The sequence below is a fragment of the Toxotes jaculatrix genome, chromosome 7, assembly GCF_017976425.1.
Source record: "Toxotes jaculatrix isolate fToxJac2 chromosome 7, fToxJac2.pri, whole genome shotgun sequence".
Taxonomy (NCBI): domain Eukaryota; kingdom Metazoa; phylum Chordata; class Actinopteri; family Toxotidae; genus Toxotes; species Toxotes jaculatrix.
In genome coordinates this window covers 9,699,662-9,722,342 of record NC_054400.1, presented here as the reverse complement: position 1 = coordinate 9,722,342, position 22,681 = coordinate 9,699,662, and the positions used below count along the sequence as shown (strand labels likewise).

At 39.4% G+C, this 22,681-nt stretch overlaps 1 protein-coding gene across 1 annotated transcript in view; it reads right to left on the bottom strand.

Moving 5' to 3' along the window:
• fbxl17 (F-box and leucine-rich repeat protein 17) overlaps positions 1 to 22,681 on the bottom strand; it is a 199,120-nt gene that overhangs the window by 42,482 nt on the left and 133,957 nt on the right. The window contains exon 9 of the mRNA XM_041042901.1: positions 20,491 to 20,567. Within this exon, the coding sequence (XP_040898835.1) occupies positions 20,491 to 20,567 (77 nt within the window). The remainder of the gene's footprint in view (positions 1 to 20,490; positions 20,568 to 22,681) is intronic.

Below are 22,681 nucleotides of genomic sequence, written 5' to 3'. Positions count from 1 at the left end.
ATTCCACTCATCATCAGCAATGTCCGACTCATTCTCCATGTGATGGTTATGTATCATATACATGTAACACACCAACATGTGAACTTTTATGAACTTTTGTCCGCCCGTCTCATCAGCATTCTGACCAGGGCAAAATATGCTAATATATATATATATATTTAAAAAAAACTATAAACAAAAACTTACCAAGTAGATTCGATGGCCAGATAATATGCTTTCACAAAGAACTCCCCACTTTCTACGACAACTGTTCTAGAAAAGTGAGTAAAGTTAATTTATATAAAGAAAAGGGAAGCTGACAAGTGTAGCACCTCTTTGTAAAGTTGATTTTACCCATAAGTGTCAAGTAGTTGCACAAGAAAGACATCAGGCTATTACAAACAGTCACTGGTCCTTAAAGGTATCTGAAGGTGCCTGCAGTCACTTTGAAAGAACTGATAAAAGCTAAAAAAAGAAACTGCCCAACAGCTTTACCGGCTCGATTGAAAGGGTGACAAGAACCACCAGCAACTTCACTTATCGCTGGATGCTGGCACCTCTCTCCCTGTAGGAAATGCTTCAGCACAGGATGGTTGAAAACCAATCTCTCCCCAAACCCCACATTAGAACATATTTCTGGCACATGGCAATTGATAGTAGAATGTGACAGACTTTAATAAAAGCTTCACAACAGAGATCCAATGGTATCAACTCATCTTTCCTTCAGGAACCACTAAAACCTCTCTTTAGGAAGTACTGCATTTGCTTGCCTTGGATTTACACAGGGGGCTCCTCGATGCACCTACCAGGCCCTCTCAGAGTGCAAGCCTTGAGAAACTGAGCCAGGTGAGGCACTGCACCTTTAACACAGTCTACCTAAGAACATCTCCTAGATATTTACTATTGATAATCAAGGCAACCAGGTGTAGCTGACTCCACTGTGCTCTCACATGGGAGGCAAAGACTGAAGGCAAATAGTGCTCTTAGGGTTACAATATGCTCTGCTGTGACTTCTGAAGGTCAAAAAAAGCCATAAAAACACATTATGGGGACCTTAGGGTATATGAACAAATTTTGTTATTTTAACATGACAATGGGTAAGTAAGGCTGATATATGAATGCAATCATATGGCTGCAATTATTACCCACTAGGAGGTTAGTTGCTGGCTGTTCTTAAGGTGTGTCCAGTTTGAAAGTTGGACATTTCTGCAGTCTGTGTTGATTTAACCCCAACAGCCCATGTACAAACTGTTAAGATGTTAGCTTTAAGTTAGCTTCAAACTGCACATGTGGGCCGTGTGTGTTTGTGTGGCACAAATCGCCAAGACTTTCCCTCCAATTTCACTTCTTTTTCTTCTCGTCCTTGTATGAAATTCTTAAATCTTCTTAAAAGCACAAATTTTTCAACTTGCATTGACTCATGTCATGTCTCATGTCATTGACTCCATGTGCCACTCACCACCTCTAAAATTCCCCTCGTGTTCTGTCTGAACACACCTTTAGGAATCTACTGTCACAATTTGTTGAGATAAGAAGGATGAGTTGAAATAGTAACAGAGCCTCATTAAAAGGCAAAGCATTTATGAAATCAGACTGGGGTGTGAAGTCAGTTGGTAATTTTACAAGCACCTGGCTCTGGCAGAAGTGATATGACATGACAATCTCTGGTGTGGTGGATTTCACTTTAAATCACACACGTAGCTGCATGCAAGCATCTTAAATCATAACCCTTAACCCCCTCTATTAAATTATTGTCTTATATTATTTTATGAATTTCTACAAATGCTACAAAGAATTGAGTTCTGAAGACAGAAAAACTTTGAGAGCTGTAGGGAGGCGTTAATTAAAATTTTACTTCGGGTACTCCCAACAATTAATCATCTGAGTCGTTTCAACGTTTGTGTTTCTCTCTCAAAGCACATGTGCAAACACCCAAATGACATGCACGCTCATGCATACACACACAAACACACACACACACACACACACACACACACACACACACACACACACACACACACAGAACTTGCCATGTTGCCTCTACTCGGAACATATGGTGGATATTTAATATATTTTCCAAATGTCAGTGAAGCCTGTTCACAAGTGTCACCACCAAATCCCTTCTGGGATTTAAGGAAAATAAGCCGAATGAGCCAAATGAAACCAAATGCAGAGCTCACTCAGATACTAAAGGACCCTTGATCTCACCATTTGAAGGAGACTATTAAGGGAAACAAGTTTGCAAGAGGTGGAAAGGAAAAAAACATGTAAGTAAATAATGATATGAACAACAAATCTGAATCAAGTAGAACCTTTAAGGGTTTTGCCTTATTGCCAAGCATTTTACTGCGAGCACTCACACTCACAGTCACACCTGTGTCTCCTTACATGCATATAACATGAACATTCCATTCATTAAGCCTCCAATTTCTCCGGCCACAAGAAACATTTCAATAAAGTCTCTTAATTAACATGCACACCGATTAGAATGTCATGTTTCAGAATGGGCAGCAATCTGTCTTCCTGTCACTCCCTCACACACACACATACATACATACATATACACACACACACACGCCTCCCAGCCAGTGACTTAATGGCTTTTTTCACCTGCACTTAGCAATGGACTACAGCCTGTGAATAATAAGTGGGAAGAAAGAGTAAAAACAGGAGAAGGGAAGACAGAGTGAGAGTGAGAAAAAGATGTATTTCATGGTTTGACTGTCAATGTAAATGCCATATTCTATTGAGCATTTCATATTTCTGCCCCTATGTCCCCTAATTCTACTTTATTGATGCATACACTGAGAGTATACTCTCTGCAAACAGCCAGGACTGATATTAATGGAGGTTGTCTATGTAGGCCTACTTTATAATTGACTGTACAGTGGTGAAAAATGGAGGAAGACACTGAAAACTCCATCACAACCTTTCTGATTTAACAATAGAGGCAGAAACACAACCCAATTTCAATGTATCTTCTTTATACACGACACAGCCGGCTTCACTCTGCTCCAATACAACATAATGCCTTTTCTCTGGCTATATTTAAGGCTACTGAAGAAAGAAAGATTGTGTGCATCTGTGTATTTGTGAGTATGCACGTTTACACTCTTTGTATTAGCCAGACGCCAAGGCCACTCAGATACCTCTGATTGTACTCAGAGGAGTGGAGAAATAGGTGTCGATAAAAATGCATCTTATGCCACTATGGAGACGCGTTTGCTGCATTCCAATGGGGCTGCTTTGTTGAGCATCTGCGGCACAGTGCAGTCATACAGAGTCGAGAGACACTCAAAACAATCGGTGGGCCCCTGGGCCTCACAAAAATAATCTTTAGAAACAAAATAGGAAAACACATATCCACAGTTACAGCTAAGAAATGCAGTTTCATTGTCATTAATGCAAGGAAAACATTGCTGCGGCACATTGAGGCTTATCTGTGGGTTGAGTGACAGTATGTGAATTTCCATGTATGTGTCTCAAATACATGTCTGTCTTACAGCTGCAAACATAGGACAGTATTTTCATACAAGAGCTATACTTTCCATTCCATAAACTGTGTTGAGACTGCAGATGGAGAAAAATCAACTATGTCATAGCCTATAAACAGACAATAAACAATAAACAGAAAAACACAAAGCTAATGTTTACCTGAGCTCTCCAGGGCATGTCTATTGGCATGAGGCAGGATTCCAATTGCCATTTCAGTGAGCTTATAGCTCTATAAGTCTGTGTATTTGTGTGAGTGTGTGTTTATGTAAAATCTCCTGTGAGGTATAATACAGGCTAATAAGAAGTAATAAAGGTAATGTTGACCTTGTAATAGCTGGTTTCCTGCCAACCCGAGGGTCTGAAAGACTGTCTTTGTGTGATACAGGGTGCTATTTAGGCAGATCACTTGAAGGGTTAACCAAGCCAAGACCAAAGAAGACCTTTCTGTATCAAGGCAGTCAGTCAAACACAAAATTACATGTTTTACTGACCGGCATGTGAATCACACAGTCGGTGAGATATGCTATATTCAGGTCAAATATGGTGTTTGAGTGGTTGGGAAGCATTAACTTTGTAGGAAAAGTCTAAACACTTTTTTCAGACCTACAGTTACCATTTTGTTCGAGTGTCATGTCATCGTATCTGGACTGTATCACATAATTTTAATATGAATAATTAATTTGAATATGTCACATCTTAAGACTGTGCTGTAAAGCCATTCAATCACAGAGAAACAAAAAAAAATCTACAAATAAATTACAACAAACATGACTTCTCTTTTCATAGTCATTCGACAGTCAAGCTCTACTGTGATAGCTGTAAATGATGTTACAGGTTTAACAAATTTTGTCCCAAAAGACAAAATTCTGAACAAACGGCGATAAGTTTATTGCTGCATTTCATTCCATTGTTAGAATCCATACAATTGCACTTACCACTGGTACTTTTACTAGTACTATTTACTACTCTGCTATTTGCCATTTTAAATAGTTGTGTCAACAGCAGTGTGCAATGACAGATAAGAACATCAGTGCAGTCTGGTGGAACAAAAAAACTTGCTGTGAATATTAATAATCCACGTACTGGTGACTGGATACACTGTAACTATCCATTTGTGGTCTCTCACTTTATTTTCTGGTGTCTCTGGATTTTCTGGATGATTCATCAGGTGAATTAATGCTAACATCATTAGTAATTTCATTTACTGCAGTTCGGTGTTTTTGCTAATGAATTGTGTTTTGTAATTTACTGTTAACAAAGTATTGTCAGCATTATGCCATATTTTGAATTATGTAGAAAAAGAGTTGCTATGAGGGTGACCAACTCATTAGACACCATTAGAAATCTGGTTTTATAGCTCTTATGAACTTGTATCTTTCTGCTTAAATTTTAACAGAAAACAAGGAAGTAAAAATGAGCAGTAAATGTGTATAATGTCAGGGGCAGTTGGTTTGTCTCCTATTAACAGCTTTCACCATACTTAATCACCTTAGCTACCCACCAATGGTTATTTCAGGCAAAAGCAAGCAGATAATGACCCATTCTTAGTGCTGAATGGCAACAGCATCTTAGAGCTTTGGGGCTTGTGCGACAGAAGCCTTGGAGGTGACTGAGTCAAGTTCAGATACAAGTAATCAACTTTCCATCAAGACAAAAAGTCACTGTAATTCACTAGATGTTGCGTACTGATAATTACTAGAAGTAAGAGAATGGTCAGATGTTATAGGTCAACACAAAAAAACATTTCAACATGCTACTAATATAGTAGCATCAAATAAAGCTTTGCTACTTGGACTGGAGTCTGCATGGTAACAAAGCAGAAAAGCAAGGTCGAATTGCACTGTGATTTTTTGCTAAAGGTTACACGCCTCTATGGGACAATACAGCAGATGAATATTCTATCTGCAGAGGTAGGCAGCCTTGAAGCAGTGAACTCCAGCAGCAGAAATGTTCAAACACAATTCACTGTTTGCTCTCCAGAGCACACCTTTTCATGCTTCATCTGATTCTACCCGGCGTCTCCGTGGGCCCAATGCCACAGAGCCCCGCGATAAGCTTTGAATGGCCTTGAAAACAGAACTGAAGAAAGTTGCATCTGCAAACCCCATGATGCTCTCCACATTACACTCCTGTTTAGGGTAAAACGTGTGGATGAAGGTTTTATAAGTACAACAAGTACCTGTAAGTTCCACTTACAAATACTTATTGTTATATCATTGTATATTTTTAAGTTTTTTTTTTTAATCAGGGTATTGCTGAACTAACATCTCAAACTTATCTTAAATGTGCCTAGTTTACTTGTGCTTTCCAATTATCTCCCACATTTTCCAGAATGCTTGTGAACAACAGTTACAGAATGCTCTTGAACTTGTTGTATTTCCCCTGTGAATTTTGGGATGTGATAAATGTAGAGAAAGAATAGTGGTAGTGATAGAAGAACAGGTGACACTTTCAAAAAGAGAAGAGGAAGAATTGCTCTACTTTTTAAAAGACTTCTGTAAGATAGATTTGACTACAGCAGAGGAAATAAGTGCGGAGAGATGATACGCAACAAGCACAACCAGACACATACAATCATACACACAAAATAGCATTAAAAATGTTCACAGACATCTCTTAAAAGGTCCAAACTTGAAAGTATAAAATCGCCCAATGGGATGAAATCAGAGTTCAATTCTTCAAAGCCCTTTGTATTTCATTTAAGCTAATCACCTGCTCTTTGGCTACATTACATGATGGATGTTTATCAGTTGAGACTTAAAGGATTAATGTCTGTGCTAAATAAAGTTTAAAGAAAGAGTCTTGGTCTCAGCTAGTTTGTTTTCCAAGAGTTTAAGGTTTTTGGTTGTCTTTGTTTTTTCATTCATTATTAGTCACACACAAGCACAGAGACAAGGATGAGAAAGGCCAACCACCTGTTTATCATAAAAATAAGACAGATGCTCTCAGCTCTCTCATAATCATTGATTCTTCCCAATCCTAAAATTCTCACACCAGTAACACACTAACACACATACTCACATACCATGATACCTTGCTACAACTTAAGATACAGCACTTTTAAACGTACATACTCACTCCCTCGCTCACTCCTTCTTCAGCTTGACCTGGTGCTCGACGACATGTTTTTCTCTATGCCTGCCTTTCATTCACTCCACACACTTTTTGCAGCAAACACTAGGAATAAGCATATAAAGCCGTACAAACACAACCAAACACGTTCAGAAATGACGCTCAGAGACATGAGCAAAAAACACAAACAGGCCTCCTAAGTGTTTCTTTCCTCCGTCTGGGTGTCAGGAATATAATTGAGGGCTTACAATGCGCTCCCCTTCTGCTAAGCCTTGCTATCTATCGGGCCACACGCTGCTCTCACAAACTGGCCTCCACTGGTACACATCTGATTAGGGCTGCTCTGCAAATGACGCTTTACAGGACAGACTGATAACAGAGGGAGAGAGGATAGGAGGAGGAGAGGGAAAAGAAAGATTACGATATGTAAAGAGGTGGCAAAGTGTGGGCAGCCTTGAGTGCCAAAAAGGAACATCAAGGTAGGGACAAGTGTGGGAGGAATGTGATTCAACAACAAAGCGGAGAGGCAGAGTGAGGTCAGGACATACAGATATGGCAGTATCACAGAAGAACAGTCATTTCTTCCTTAGCATCCATTAAGTAACCATCCGTTAACTATGTGACCGGTTGAGTTTTTTTGAGATTTAAAGGACTGGCATCACTATCTTTAAGAATGGCTCGAAGCACTCATAACTGAACCAGTAATGTTTTACATTAATTTTCACTTCAGTTTGGAATGGCCTTGACCAGTCAGAAACTGGACAACTTGTTAATATAGATTCTTTCAAGTATAGTGGGCATATTGAAAGGAGGCATATTCTGCATATTGAAGCAGTATTTCATTCTGATAGAGTATTTTAAAATTTCAATTAACTTTGAATGAATTCACATAGTTAATCATCTATATTATGTGACCCCCAGGAATTTAATTAATCACTTTACACCTTTTTTCATTCATTAACCTGAACTCATAAGCCAGTGCTACTCAGTTGGTAGCCTTAAGTCATTTCAAAAAGTCCTCTTGATTTGTTTTGAGCAATTAATTGAAAACAATATTAATTTAATGTATGAGGCATGTGCATGTGCCTTGAGATATTTTTCACACAAAGGAGTTTGGTAACTTTTGTCCAATTTCACTTTTATCACTTGGCCCCAAAATCAGTAGCCTTTATGAGGCATACCATGTTAACCAAATGTGCAAATCCTAACATTTGTTTATAAGAGCTTCTGAAATTATTCAAGTAATGAGGAAGATATGAATGTTAGGAAAACAACTTCTATGTCTTTAACTAAGGAGAATTATGGCTTGAAGGTGGGGGCTAACAACATTACTGCCAATTTAATAATCCCATGCAGATCCTACATGCTACACAAAACACACACACTGAATGAAGCTCATAGGCCATGTTGCAGTAAATCACAAGTGTGCCAGGACTGCAACCCCCTACCTTTTACGTTTAAAGAGCAGCAATTTATACATGCCTTTTATCATATAATCATGTACATACACACAAAAGCACACGCAGCCAAGTGTAATGGCAGGGGTTTCCTCTGCTTTATCAGAGCCATTGATCAAATGATGAGGGGAAATAACCAACACCTTGTGTGATGCTGTGGCTCTTGGCCAGAGCTGTCACAAGCAAAGACATATAAACATGGCTGACGCATCGTGTATTACGGCCATTCCCTGTCAAGTGACTAATGCATAGTACTTCTGTCAAACAATGGCGTAACAGCAGGAAAGAGCATCACATGGTCAGACAGAGGAAAAAAGGAATGACACTGAGGAAGTCACAGAAACTGAGCCAATGAAAAGTGAAGAGTGAGGAAAGAAGATAAAAGATGATATTAGGAATCCAAATGAAAAGTGACCTTTAAGTACAAATAGATTTTACATTTAGATACTCCAGTAACCTTCCTGTAAGCAGAGGAATCCTACAGAGATAAAGACGGGGATGTTCTCTTGGACAGCGGCCACCAAGGTGGAGTAAACCATGGCAACGACAGGAGGTAAATGACAGGTCAGAGGTCAGAGCCAGCAGGAGGAAATGACATCAGCAGGAAGTATGAATAAACAGTGGGAGATAATCATCCAATACAAGCACTGACCTTGCAAGGGATTAGCAGTGGCATTATCTCTCAAATATACAGATGTAGAAAAATGAGAGGGCGGGTGACCTTCCAACAGAAAAAGTTTGTAATTTCAAGTTTTACTGCAAAGTAGATACATAATCTAAATGATAGCATGTTGCTATTAACTTACAGCAGATCGCTATTTAATTGCTAATTTAACTGTAGAAAAAAGTAATTAAGTCTTTTGCAAGTGATGGCATTTTGATGATTACAGTGATATTTTAGGCTACATTTATTATAGAAATTATAGTTTGTCATATTTTACATGTTAACAATTTCTTTGACTGTAAAGTTTAATTGTTTTGAGAGAAAGTATCATAACTTATTTGAAGAAAGACCTGTAACTACTTATTATAAAAAAGGCGACCAAAGGCAAAGCTTAAAAAATAGAGCATTCTTGAAGCCTCATCAGTGAAGAAGAAATCTCAAATGAAGAGTATGCCCTATAGCAAAAAGAGCCCCTGGCATTCTAGTACTATTACATGCTGCTTCTTCTTTAAAACTACAGTATCGTACCAAATAGCTACACTGCTGTTGTTTGGTGCTTTGCAAAACCTTTCATATTACAAATCACCAAGTCAGATACACTACCAGTCAAAAGTTTTAGAATACTCCCCACCTTTGCAGTTTTTATTGACATTTAAGCAGTTCAACTCCAGTGAATAACCTTACATGGTACAAAGGTAAGCAGCAGTTTAGGTCACTGAAAACTGAAAGATCATGTAAATATCTTAGAAAACAGGCCTTTTTCACGGATTAAGAAACTGGTTAACTTACACCTTTCCAGAAGCAATGGAACTTCCCTGAAACTTAATGTAAACAATTCCCACAGGTCCCCCAACTTCTGTTGATTACTTACTAACAGCCTGTCTGTGCAAAGGCAGTGTTGGAACAAACTGTTTTACTACAACCTCTGATGCATTATTAGGACAATATTGTACTGCAGGAAGCCTGACTGTATATTGCTATTATATATATACTGAGGAAAATGTAACAAAGGAAGACAGACTGGTTGGTCAGGGGTTCATCTTACAGCAAGATAATGACCCAAAACATTAGAAGAAAATAACTAGATGGTGACTTCAAATGATGGAAGACCAGCACAGACTCTAGACTTAAACCCCATGGAGCTGGTTTGTGATGAAATGGATATAAGTTGAAAGCAAAACAACCTACAAGCACAACACATTCACGGAAACTTCTGCAACAGTGCTCGGACAAACTTTCTGGGCAATATTTAAAATCTCCAGATCTACAAAATCTTTCACTGGAAGTTTAAATGAAAGGCCATCAGAAAAATACCAGATGCCATTTGTGATTACCAGCTAGATAGTGACTTGAGGAGTATTTGCAGATCAAAAGAGTCTAATTATGCATAACTTTTATATGTCGTGAATATGACATTAGTCACACGTGCTGTTGACATTTCTAGGAGTAATACTTTATTATGTAAATGGTCATGGCTCACTCATTTGAATATGATTTTTGAAGAGTCATGAAAATATCATATCAATACAAAAATGCTAAGAATAAACTACTGAAAGTAAACCAGCAGCAGTGGTAAAACAGTGTGACTAAAAAAGGGCGGAAAAGAAATGTGGAGTTCTTATAAAGAGTGAGCATCTCCCTAAAGGGCTCCGCTAAACATTATCAGAGTGAGGCAGGGCTAACTATAAAACTCACAGCACTCCCAAATCTGGTCACCAACACACATCAACACCTACATAACCTGCAGGACAGCTCCATTCACACCTGAGAGAGATGAGTAGGAGGAAGACGAGGAAAGAGGGACAGAGCAAGACAGTGAGGGAGACAGAAGGAGGATGGCAAGAAAATAAAATGAGATAACCACAGTGAGAGAGACAAGCCTCTAAGTATATAGCGATACTGAGCATTTTACACCTGTCCACGGCCTGTATCAGTGATACTATGAGGCAAAGGCGCAGCGGATGTGATGCTGCCTCTAGAGAAATACTTCATATCCAGACACACAGACAGACACACACAGACACACACACACACACACACACACACAGACAGACACACACACAATGGAACAAATAAGAATAATAAGAGAATGCAATGTGTCACTTCTATAAACAAAAACCTTATAGCCCACAATAACAGGGACATCACATTCTACACACTTACAGTGGCTTGGTGTTATTGAGTCCCTTGGGCACACTTAAAGCTGTTATTAGGAACTACAGGGCTGAGATGATGGTGAAAGAGAAAGAAAAAGAGGAGGAGATGAGGAAGGGTGAGTGAGAGAGAGAGAGAGAGAGAGAGGAGAGATGGAACAAATGGACCGTTTATTTCAAAGCTTCATAAACACACATGGGACCTATTGTTACTAAAGCTACCTTTATCTAGAACAGGACCGTTATTGTCATCCTGCGACTCATAGATACATGATTACATCCTTTGGCACCATGTATACACACACACACACCCATACGCAGAGACACATACATCTGTGTGCACAGAGACAAACACAAATTTACATATAAATCTGTATATAAACACATACACCCAAGTCATTTTAGTCCTCCTCTGTAGACTTAAGCCTAAAATAGCACGGGCTTAAATTTATTTTATTTATTTATTTTCAAAAGTTATGGCAAAGTGTGTGTGCTGAAATTTGATAGCGTGAGTGAAGGAAGACATTAGCATGAGCTCAAAAGTGCATCTATAATATGTGTGTACTGCCTGTGTGATTGTGTTTGCATCTGAGTGTGTAAATGCAAACGGGGCCTGCCTGGCTGTAATCTCCGAAGCATGCGTCTTAGTGGGTGAGAGAGAGTTACTGCGTGAGTGTGTGACCAGTATGATGGTAGACAGAGTAAGCCCGAGCCTTCACAGCTTAAGCCCCCCTCACTTTTCTCCCCCATAAGGCAAACAGTGGATAGACCACAGGGCTTAGCTGGAGAAAGAGGAGGAGAGGACAATATATGGAAACTAATTCAATTTCTGCCTCTTTGCGCTGCTCCCCAATCTGCAAATACCACCGAAGGCTGATGTAGGGAAATGGAAATCTCGACTTATATACTCTACACTATGAAGAATCTGTAGATTGGAACCCTATGGAAGTGTACTTATGCACTTGAGCAGCGGCCTTCCAGTTAAATGCCTTCCCTCGGTGGAGTTTCAAGTCCAGCCTCTGGAGCTGTTTCTGCTCCCTCTTTACCCGTCACCCTCTCAGTTTTCATGTCTATCATTTAATGAACTTTCCAAACTTGTAAATGGTGGGAGAACGGTCATCCTTCTTATTCTCCGCAGAAAGGCTATTCTGCAGAGTTTCCACCGCTGAAGCCAGAGGCAAACTTTTTTTTTTCTGCTAGAAACATTCTTCACTTACTTTTAGGCTTTTACTTGTTGCATTTTTAAACATAGCAGTTTTAAGAAAAGATGAATTCTAACATCCATTTTGCAAAAAAAAAAAAGGAAATACGTGTGTTTTATGTACTGTATATCTCACAGTTACTTGCACTTTGTAAGATTAAGCTTCACAGCTTTACTCTGCTTTACCTGAGGAATATGCAATGCTTTTTTTTTTCTTGTTTCCATGATTATTCATAGAGTGATTGATTAATCAAGGAAATAATTGGTAGATTCATCCATAATTAAACTATCAGTTTCAGCTGTTGATAACACAGAACAATTCTCAGCTCACTATGCTGCAGCATCCAGGTGGTCTGCCAGCAGTACTAAAGTCCAACTCTGAGATGGTATAATTCTTGTTGTTTTCCCCACGGCTCAGAAACTCTCATTGATTTGCAGAGATAATAACCCACTTTATGAGTCTTTGCCCTCACTGCGTCCAGTAGCATTCTGCAACATATGTTACTCTCTCCCTATTCCTGTTCTACCATCTCTCCTACCCCTCAAGGAGAAAACACACCGCACACACTCCTTTTATGAATTTTCCTAGTATGTGCTATTTCTGTGTACTACTGCTCCATTGCTTTTTAGGGTCACGATGTGATATGGAAAGGGGTCATGGGAGTTGGCCTATGGGCTTGGCTACCTCCGGTTCCATTGTTTTACACTTAATGGAATTGATGTCAGGAGGATCGCGCCTGGGTAGTTCTACTGTCAAGTTGTGTTGTGATGGTTACACTCTTCAACATCTAAGTTGCCAGGTGAATAAAAAAAAAAATATTTAACTCTCCAAGACCAAGGAGCTCAAAGATTTAACCCAGTAATGTGATGATGTTCACTGACCACTGACAGTACTGATTTCTTCCTCTCAACAAAAATCCACAGTGATAAGTCAGCTCACTCAATTATGTTTCTTTATATGAATATTATATATTTATAAATAAATAAAAATAGTTGCATTGTTCTAAGACTTGCTTTCAACATACTTAGGTGTATCTTTTAGTTCCCAAATATCAGTACCCACATGACAACAGCAGTACAACAATTTACGGGTCGTCCCAAGTTAGATTCAGACAAATCTAATCGGCATTAGTAAAAGAAAAAATGTCTTTGTTAGTCTGTAACACCAAGGTATGAAAAAATTAATCTCAAGTTTAAAAATACAATTGTATAGTAGTGGCTATGAACATTATCAGACCCACCTATACTAAATTGCAAACCAAGAGACAAAACCTTTTACATACTCTACATAAACACATGTATACACAAACAACCACAGTCACAGTGGAGATGCAGACGAACAAAGATTGTCTATTGACTTGCTCCCTTTAGCAGCCCACATCTGCTGTACTGCTCTGCGCATTTTAATCGACTGCTTGTAGAGTTACATTATTTACCTACTGAATGCCAGACGGAGAGGAGCAAACAAGCTATTACACTATCTAAGTTTACATCCCATTATGTTTCACAGCACTTAGACTGTATGGTGGTGAATAACTGCTTAGTAAACAAACAAGATAGAGGGAAAACACACAAATGCTCCAAGAGAAATGGAGACGTGCAAAAGAAAGAAGACAAAGGCAGAGAATGTTGCTGCCTTTTACATTGTTATGTATCACCATGAGGTTTGATCATGCCACATGTAAACACCATAAATGATCCTCTAATTTAAGTCTTACTAACTGTTCTTTACTGCAATGACTCCAATATTGTGTGACATTTCAAAAATGGCACTATGCCGTACAACCATAGCTTGCCTGACAAGGATATCATGCTGGAGGGGGTCTGACGTGTACATCAATCCCATAAATAGTGCAGAATAATAAAAAAAAAGTGAATGCTGGCTTATGGTTAAAAGCCAGCACAGTCACTCTTGAGCTTTGAGTATACCCTAATGGCCTCATCAGATTGTATACAGGAGCATAACAATCACACGTCATTTTCATTGTCAGTGAGGTAGTTACCATGCTGTTTCGGCTGCTTTTATGCTAAATAACCTCACCTTGTAAAAAGCACTATGATACTCTGGGGAGTAAGTGTGTGTCAAAATTTTCCCTGCAGCAAGTGAAACCTGTTAAAGTACACACACACCCACACAAAGGCATGTAAACAAGCACAGAGTCACACAAAACACACACACATCAGTGAAGACACACGCAAACAGCGATACTTCATTCTTGAGGTTCTGCTCAAGGGGAGGGGCAGGGAAGCCCCATCTATCAACGTTCAGTGCATTTAGAGTAAAGCACCTCAGATGAAAGCAAGAGCTGAAAGATGAATGGAAAGAGGGATGAGATCGGAAAAGAGAGGAGGAAGGGGTTTGGTCTTGGAACGGGGTCCACAGCAGGGAAAAAAAAGAAAAAAGGGAGAAAAATGTAGATGCATGTTAACTATGTGAGAGCTGTGAAGAGGGTGAACAAATAAGAGAATAAGACAAATGAAAATTGAATGACAACAATAATCTCACAAGCTGACAGATGGGTAAATACAGATGGACATAATGAAATGCACAATCTGAGTAGCTCAGTCCCTCTTACACAACAACACAACACAATCACAACAGTCTGGAAGATGGGCTGTCATTGTCAAGATTTCCTATTAGGAGCAATATAGTTGCAAAATAGAAGGAGACACTTCAGAAACTATTATTCCCACTTTTAATTCCCATTTCAAGGATTTTTAAATTATACCCTATCTATGTTCCACAACACAGAACCACAGGAGTCTACAGATGATTCAACTTTACACTTTGCTACTAATACACTTTGCTACTAATACTAAATACTACAATACATTTTACCCTTTAGGAAATTAGAGCTGTAGCACATCCAAAATACTTCATAGTCTCAACTGGGACCTATCCAAAACGGACACAAGGACTTGACCGTAAACTTATTTAAACTGCTGAATGCAATAACATCAGGTTTCTACAAAGCTCAGCTTAGCTTGGTTTCCACTTACGGTCAGCAACACAAACAACGTAATTTGTTGTTTGAAAGTGCTCATCTTCTGAATTAATGATTCAACCAAGAGAATGTCATGAGCATCTAAGACTTGAAATGCCAGTCACCTAACACTGTCTACGGAAAAAATACACAGGGCCTTGACTTCCATCAGTCTGGAAGCCTAAAAGAATTCCTCCCACTTCGCAACCGAGACCAAAGCTGCTCCTTTTCTTCCCTCTCACTCGTACAAGTCTCCCTCAGGTGTCTCACACGATCTTGTATTCGCACAGATGTACACAGCAGGCCATGACTGACAAAGTAAGGGATCATGGCAAGGCGTGTAGGTGAAAGAGGAGAATTACCATATGTAAAGAACAGAGGTGCCAAGGTCTCTATTTTTGTCTCCTGATAGGGTTGTGGAAGCGGTTAGTACAAGGGACAAGATGAGCATAGGTAGATATACACACATACACAGCGCAGACACACAAATGGATGCATGGTAATGCAAAACACACCCACGTAAGAACAAAGGGCGCACACAGACAAGTGCAAGAGCAAGAGGAGACAAGAAGGTATCACTGCCTATCCAGGTGTGTTGAAGATACAGTATGGGCCTTTACCTGTGTATGGGTTGATCAATGAAGATGACACTGGTGGTGTAAAGATCTGATTAGCACTGGGAGAGAGGCAGAGAAGGTTTTCCCATCAGGGTCAGGTTTCAAACCCTTATCTTATAGTAGTGCTGGTACTTTTATTTCTGCAAGTGTAATGGAGACTGACTGAGACCCCATCGTCCATATGCCTATGGGAATAAGGAACTAAGGTGGCCCTCTTTTTTTATTTTTTTGGGTTCAAAATGTGTATATAGTAAAAAAAAAAAAAAAAAAAAACAAACGGTGGAGGTTGTCTCTCATGTTAAGTAACTGCGTCACTCTATGGTGAGTCACCTCATGATATCTTGCCAGTTTCTGGAAGAGGAGGGAAGGATGTGTTGTTTTAAATGTAATTTCCTTCATCAATACTTCCTTGACATTATCTCAAACAACTTCTCTATCTCATAAACTGAGGAGAGGCCTGTTTTTCTTTACTGTTTTGATTTTTTTTTGATATCTACAACAAAGGAAATCTGTTTCTAGGCCCCAGCATCTCAACTATTGCCACATTTAAATATAAAATTACTAAATGTGCTGGAAAGTCCCTGCAGCCCTCGAAGACTGCAAGTGGCAGAGATAAGTGGGCACTCTCTAGATTAGGGGTTCTTAAACAAAGGGTCAGGACTTGAAATTGCTCAAAGGCCTGCAGCTGGAGGGTTGCTATGCGAAAATATGAGCTGTATTATCTAAATAAGCTGAGGTCCCAGAGTTACAGTAAATGCATTCCATTTGGTTTCCCTGTTTTTGGAGTCCGAGAACTAGAGAACTTCTGGTGTCTGATTAGATGTGGTTACCCTTCATACGCTGTTCCTGGATACCCTCCACACTAAGATTTATTACCGGTGATAATTATAACACTCATCATTTTGAGCTGTATGCAGATGTTGGGTGGCCCTCTCTCTCTCTCTGTGTAAGGCGTGACAGACACTGGGTTTTATTTATTTATAACGCCCTTACTTTTTTTTTTTTTTTTTTTTACCCCCTTACATTACTTCATTGCTGTCTTTTAATGCAGGCCCTTATCAAACACTCTCAAATGATGCAAATGACGGATTATGTTGCAGGTGAGGGCTGTTTTTATCCAGTTTTTCTCACTGTGCACCTGCAACTGGGAATAACATGCAGAACAATCTAAAGCTTATCTTATTTTTATCCTTAGGGCAATTTGAATTTTCAATTCCATCTTATTTCACCTCCGGCTATTCTTGTTTTAGGTCATTCAATTGTTTTAGATTTTAATTGCTTTATTTATTCTTGAGGTTTTACTATTTTACTAATTTGGCTTTTTATTAATTGTAGTTTTTGTTACCATTTTTATTTAAGTTTCTTATTTGTGTTTCTTGGTGACTAAGATCTTAATTTACTCATCTATATTGTAAATAAGGTCTCTGCCTCACTGTATTTCTGTGATAAAATAAAGGTTGAGTGCCATATTAAACCAAACTAATATTATAGTTTAAGGTCTTTCATTTATCTTTAAAATCACTGTCTGCAAATCACTTTGTGTTTTATTATTGTTCTTTTCTTTCATAGTAGGAATTTACTGCTCTTTCTACACTTAAAATTTCCGCCTCTTTAGGTGATCCTGTTTGATGGGTACATATTACACGGCTGATACATATGTGTGCAGGTGAAGTTGTGCGTGTGGCAGGTGTTAATAGCTTTCGGAAATGTCAGTGAGACAAGCTAAAATGCCTGCAAAGTTAGAAAAGACCATGTGGACAAAAAGATTAAGTAGCACAAAGAGTGGAATGAGACACAGGAAATCTGGGCGGAAGGCTTTTAGAGATTTAACAAAATTTTCAGTAGTGTGACCATTAATCATCATTAATTACAAATTACAGGTGTGAAAAACCAACAGGTACTGAAATGCTTAAATCTCATGAAATATGTGAATCAAAGTAACCAGATGTTTAACAAGTCTCGACACTTCCTTGATTACAACCTTACAACCAAAATGTTATTAACCTAATTAGTTTTCATGTTCTTTGATGAATGAGAGAGAAGTGTAGGAAGTTTTTTTTTTTCTTTTTTCTCCACAGCACTAATAGGGCTTTCAGTAAGATCATTACGCCAAAAAAGCTCTATCCTCGCTTTTTCCATTTGTTTCCTCTGCCTCACAAAATAATCTCTAAAACCATCTGCACTGGGAGTAAAATTACATGTTGCCTAGCTTTCTCTTTCTGTCATCTAAACCTGTCTTTATGTCTCTCTCTGTCCGTCCTCAAAGCTTCTATAAAATCACACAGGAAGCAAAAGCTGGGAGGAAAAAACAGAGCACTCAAATGTAAGAGGCTTGTGGACATCTCAAATGCACTCAGAGAGGCCATTAATAAAAATAATTAGCACAGGAGATGGGCGGAAAAAAAGGGGGGCCAGCTTGGCAGATGTAAAATCTCATTTCTGTTATTTAATTTATCAGAGGCTGAAGCAGGAAATCCACCAATCATTTTGTTAGAGCACAGAGCTCCTACAACAGGCATCTCTATCCTGGAAGGACATACACGTACACACACATATAAATACACACAGACCCCATCATCAGCCAAAGAGGGCTAGAGGGGTCATTAGTGAAGGAAGAAGATCAGATATCACCAATTCATCTTGGTCAAAATGATTAGAGAGACACACAGAAAGAGAGGGATATATATAAGGGGGTGGTTGTGTGCATTCCAGGTTTAATGTACTATTGTGATCTTGGAGTCATTAATCAAACACCAGTAGACACACGCCCACATAATGTTTCACACACACGCACTCACAGTTAAGGTCCAGGTTCAGAGAGGTCAAGGTGATTATTGTCACTGTAACTCACAGAAGTTGGCAGCAAACTGCAGCTCGTGCTGGAGACTAACCATTCAAGTCTCCACTCTGCTGCAACACATTTGGCATAATCACAACTTCCTTGGAGAAACTTTGGCCAATTAACGAATAGCATTAAATTAAAATTTTGATAGAACGAGAAATGATTTTAAATTGAATGTTTTTTTTTTTTTTTTAAATACTCAATTTGTATGACTGTGCATGAGAATAAGTCTTTTCGGGCCAGTGTGTTTCATTTGATCCTGCAACAGCGTGGTCAATACACTAAAAATCAACTCACAGCCCAGAGTTTCCTGAGTTTCCTGAGACTCTCCTCCTACACTGGGCTGAATTCACTTCACAAGCTACTACTAGTTTTGATGTACAGGTTTGTATTTTATAGATGATTCATTATACAGACATTTAACCATAACAACTACCAAACACAGCAAAAAGAAGTGAGAATGAAAACAGGACTGACGAGTGAAACAACTGCAAGAAGTTTCTATGAATGTGAATAAACATGTTCGAGTATATGTGGGTTCAGAGTGAGCATCATACATTGGTCCCTGTACGGAAAGGGTATAATACTGCATCATACAAGTCAACCTGTACAGTCAAATATTGTACAATACCTCACTGGGCTTTACAGGCCTTCAACAAAAACAGCTCCCGACCCAGCTTAAGCTTTCTAAGCTCTTGAGCAAATACCATGGGACTAACAAGCAGGAGGCTTGTTTGTCAGTGGTCCCTTTGTGCAATTTTCAATAGGCTAATCATGCACACAACAGCACATTAAAACCCAAACAACTAAAGCAATATTATCTAACACAGAAAATGGGAATAAAGCCCTTACTATTAAAAGCACAGGCTCCTTACTTACTCTAGTTCAAAAGCAAAATAAACTCACATTAAGTAGCGAACTTAAGAATCCATGGGACAAACAAGCAGAAGACCTGAAATCTCATTAGACCCTTTGTGCAATTCTGAAAACGCAATTTGCTCAGACAATGATGAGTTAACATAATACAAAAGCAAGAACACAACAGACACAAACCATTTCTATTGGAAGTAGATGGGACTTTTTAAAAACAAAAGCCAAATTAAACTTGCTTTGAAATCCAAATTAATAAAACTCGATTCATCCCGGTTAGATCTTTGTTTTGACCATAATGTGGATTGCTGGTATTTTGACTGGAAAAGATGAGTGGAAAAAAAAATGACAGAAAAAGAACTTCAGATTGTGTCAAACTGAGTACTTCTTGAAAAAAGTTGGCACCCAAAAACATTGTTTGGCAACACAGCTGGTAACTCTCATTTGTGGAACTCCCAGGGTACACACATGCACAAACACACACGCACAAACACACACGCACACGCACAACACACACACACACACACACACACACACACACACACACACACACACACACACACACACACAATGGCACTGCAATAACTATACAGACAAACACATTGCCACACAAGGAATCAAATAATTCATGCAAGCAGTGTTTGTCAGCACTGCACTCCTGATGCTTCAGTACTGAAGCACTCCAACTGTGTATTGTACTGTAGTTGATAAAAGAGTCAAATATTCAGCAAAACATATGGCAGAATGGAATCAAGCAGAGGAGCGAAGTACTGTAAACAAAATAAAAAAGGAGAGATGACGGGAGGGATTTAAAGGCTACCGTTTGTGTGCTGGGAAGGAAAACACCTTGTATGTCTCCCGTCAGACAATACAAATACCTCTAATCCACGAACACAAGCTAACGCATAGAAATCCTCGTGCCGTTTTAGCAATACAGTATGAATGTCTATGAACTGCACCAAGGAGATCCAGCTAACATTACTTAATTCTGTGTGAAACTTTTCAATAATATTTTTACTGTTTGCAAGTCTCATAAGGGGTGAGTCGTAAAATCAAATGAGTCCTGAATCATGGTAGTGACTGTGGGTAATAATGGTTATGATAATAAAGTTGGAGGCTGACTGCAACAAAGGGACAGTGATTGAAAGTATCCTACCGTGGTCTGTGATTTTACAAGACACAAGATAGAGCTCCTTCAGACTTCTCCCCTCCTTGGCGATGATTTCCACACACCTACAGACAGACAAGGAGAAAGAACAATGTTTAAAGTGTCACCTGAGGCATCTGTGTCTCGTATATTGCGTTTCACTTTTGCTTGAAGGCTGAACTGTCTGAAAAACACCACAATGTACACACACATACGGCAACTCTCTTTCTCTTTACCCTTCTCTCTCTCTCTCCCGTACACACTCAAAAACGCTCACACAAGTGGAATTATTCCACAGTAAAGGTTAAACAGTACAGCTGCAGGGTCATAACTGTTCACATATTCTGCCTCTGCTTCTCTTAACACACACATTAATAATTAAACACCTGATCTGATTAAAGAAGCATGCACTAACACAGCAGGAGTGTATGTGTGTATTCGTGCGTGTGAGCGCGTGCACGGACTCAAACATGTATAGTAAGCTTGCTCACTTCAAAGAGAGGTCTGCATTCAGCTCAGCGCCTGAGCCCAAAGGACCTACAGAGCGTGCACGTGTGTGTGAGGGGGAGAGTATACACTGGGGAAGGCCGAGGGGAAGATCAGAGTATCTGTATCAAATGATTCTCTTTAAATGCCTCTAATGAGAGGAGTGTGTGCAACAACTAGATTTTGATCAACGCATTTGACCTATTAACCTTCAGGAGAAAATGTTTTGATCTTTATGCTGGTGTTCTATCATGAATATTTATGAGACAAAAAAGCCAAGTTCATACACACCCACACATACCCACACACAAGCTGTATGGGTCTCATATTAAAAGTGATGTTGAGCTGTCTGCTGTCATTGAGCTTCATATTAAAGTGAAACAGGGAACAATACTGAGGTATTTGTGCTGTCTAAGAATGTGCACTTTGATCATACACTTTCACACAATATGACTGACAGCTGAGGATATTCTGAAATGCATTACTCATATTCACTGACTATCCGCTGGCATATCTCACTGAAGACCAAGCGTGATGCGTGAGAACTTGTTGGGAGAATTTGAGCGTCTTTCATGTTCTGTTTTTTTTTGCCACACCCTCACTATATCGCAAACAGGAGTGAAAATAGAACCCAGGTCAACAGGGAATTCAGTGCAGCAAAATTTTGAGTCTCTCCAACACAGCCTTATTTGTAAGCTAGCGTGTTTTTGCTTCAGGTTTCATTTACGCTGGCACTATTCATGGATGTCACTTGATGTGTGACATATCGCACTGTGGGATGAAGGAGGAAAGAAAAGTTAAAATGTGTATCATATTTCTAAAATCCTTATTTCTGAGTGGAGCCAGCCAAAGCTGTTAAAATGTGCACTGGACTATCTGCTTTAGTTCACTGGGCTGCATCTTCATATTTCACCTTTTCTATTAAATTTCACTTGCACTGGTCCTTCGAGCCTCTCCATGTTATTATGTTATGCGTTTCCTACTTTTTCATTCTCCCTTTCCACCTCTCCTTGTTTATTTTTCTCTCTTTCCCCCAGAACCTTACTTCATCCTGCCCTTCTTCCCTATTCTATCCACCACTCATTTTCCTCCCTCTGTGGCCCACTCTAAGATGTGGTTTAGAAAAACTCCACACTTACAAAAAAAAGAAAAAGACCTGTTGCAACTGGTCATTCCTGACCCATCCTCATGCTGTGGCCAGTCTTAGATCAGATTTGGTTAAGCCAGTGGGATCACAATATCATGCTGCGTGTCTTGGGGCTACGGCATTAGTGCTGCTAATGAATGAATGCACTGGGAAGAGTCCGTGAGGAAGCAGATGAAAAGAAAGTAGTGATTCAGGGATGCAGCAATGAAGGCGGAGGCAGAGTGTATCCGCTGGGAGCTTGTTACACTGTGCCCGGGTCCCCAGGGTCAGAGCAAAAGCAATTAGATTAGACATCAATGAATGAGGGAGGGAGTGAGGAGAGATGGAAAGCGACTACAGCAGGAAACACAGGGAGTAGGAATCTCTATACAATAGATAGTGGTTGAACAGAGAGAGGGGGTACATCATGGGAGACTGACAGAGCTAGGGAAAGGAAAGGGAGAGAAAGAAGAATGAGTAAGAGGTCATTAATAAAGCTGGAGTGAGGTGAAATGAGAAGGTGTGAAAGGAGACAGCAGAGGAGACGAGCGAGGACGCAGCAGAGGTGTGGGATGTGATGGCTAAGAC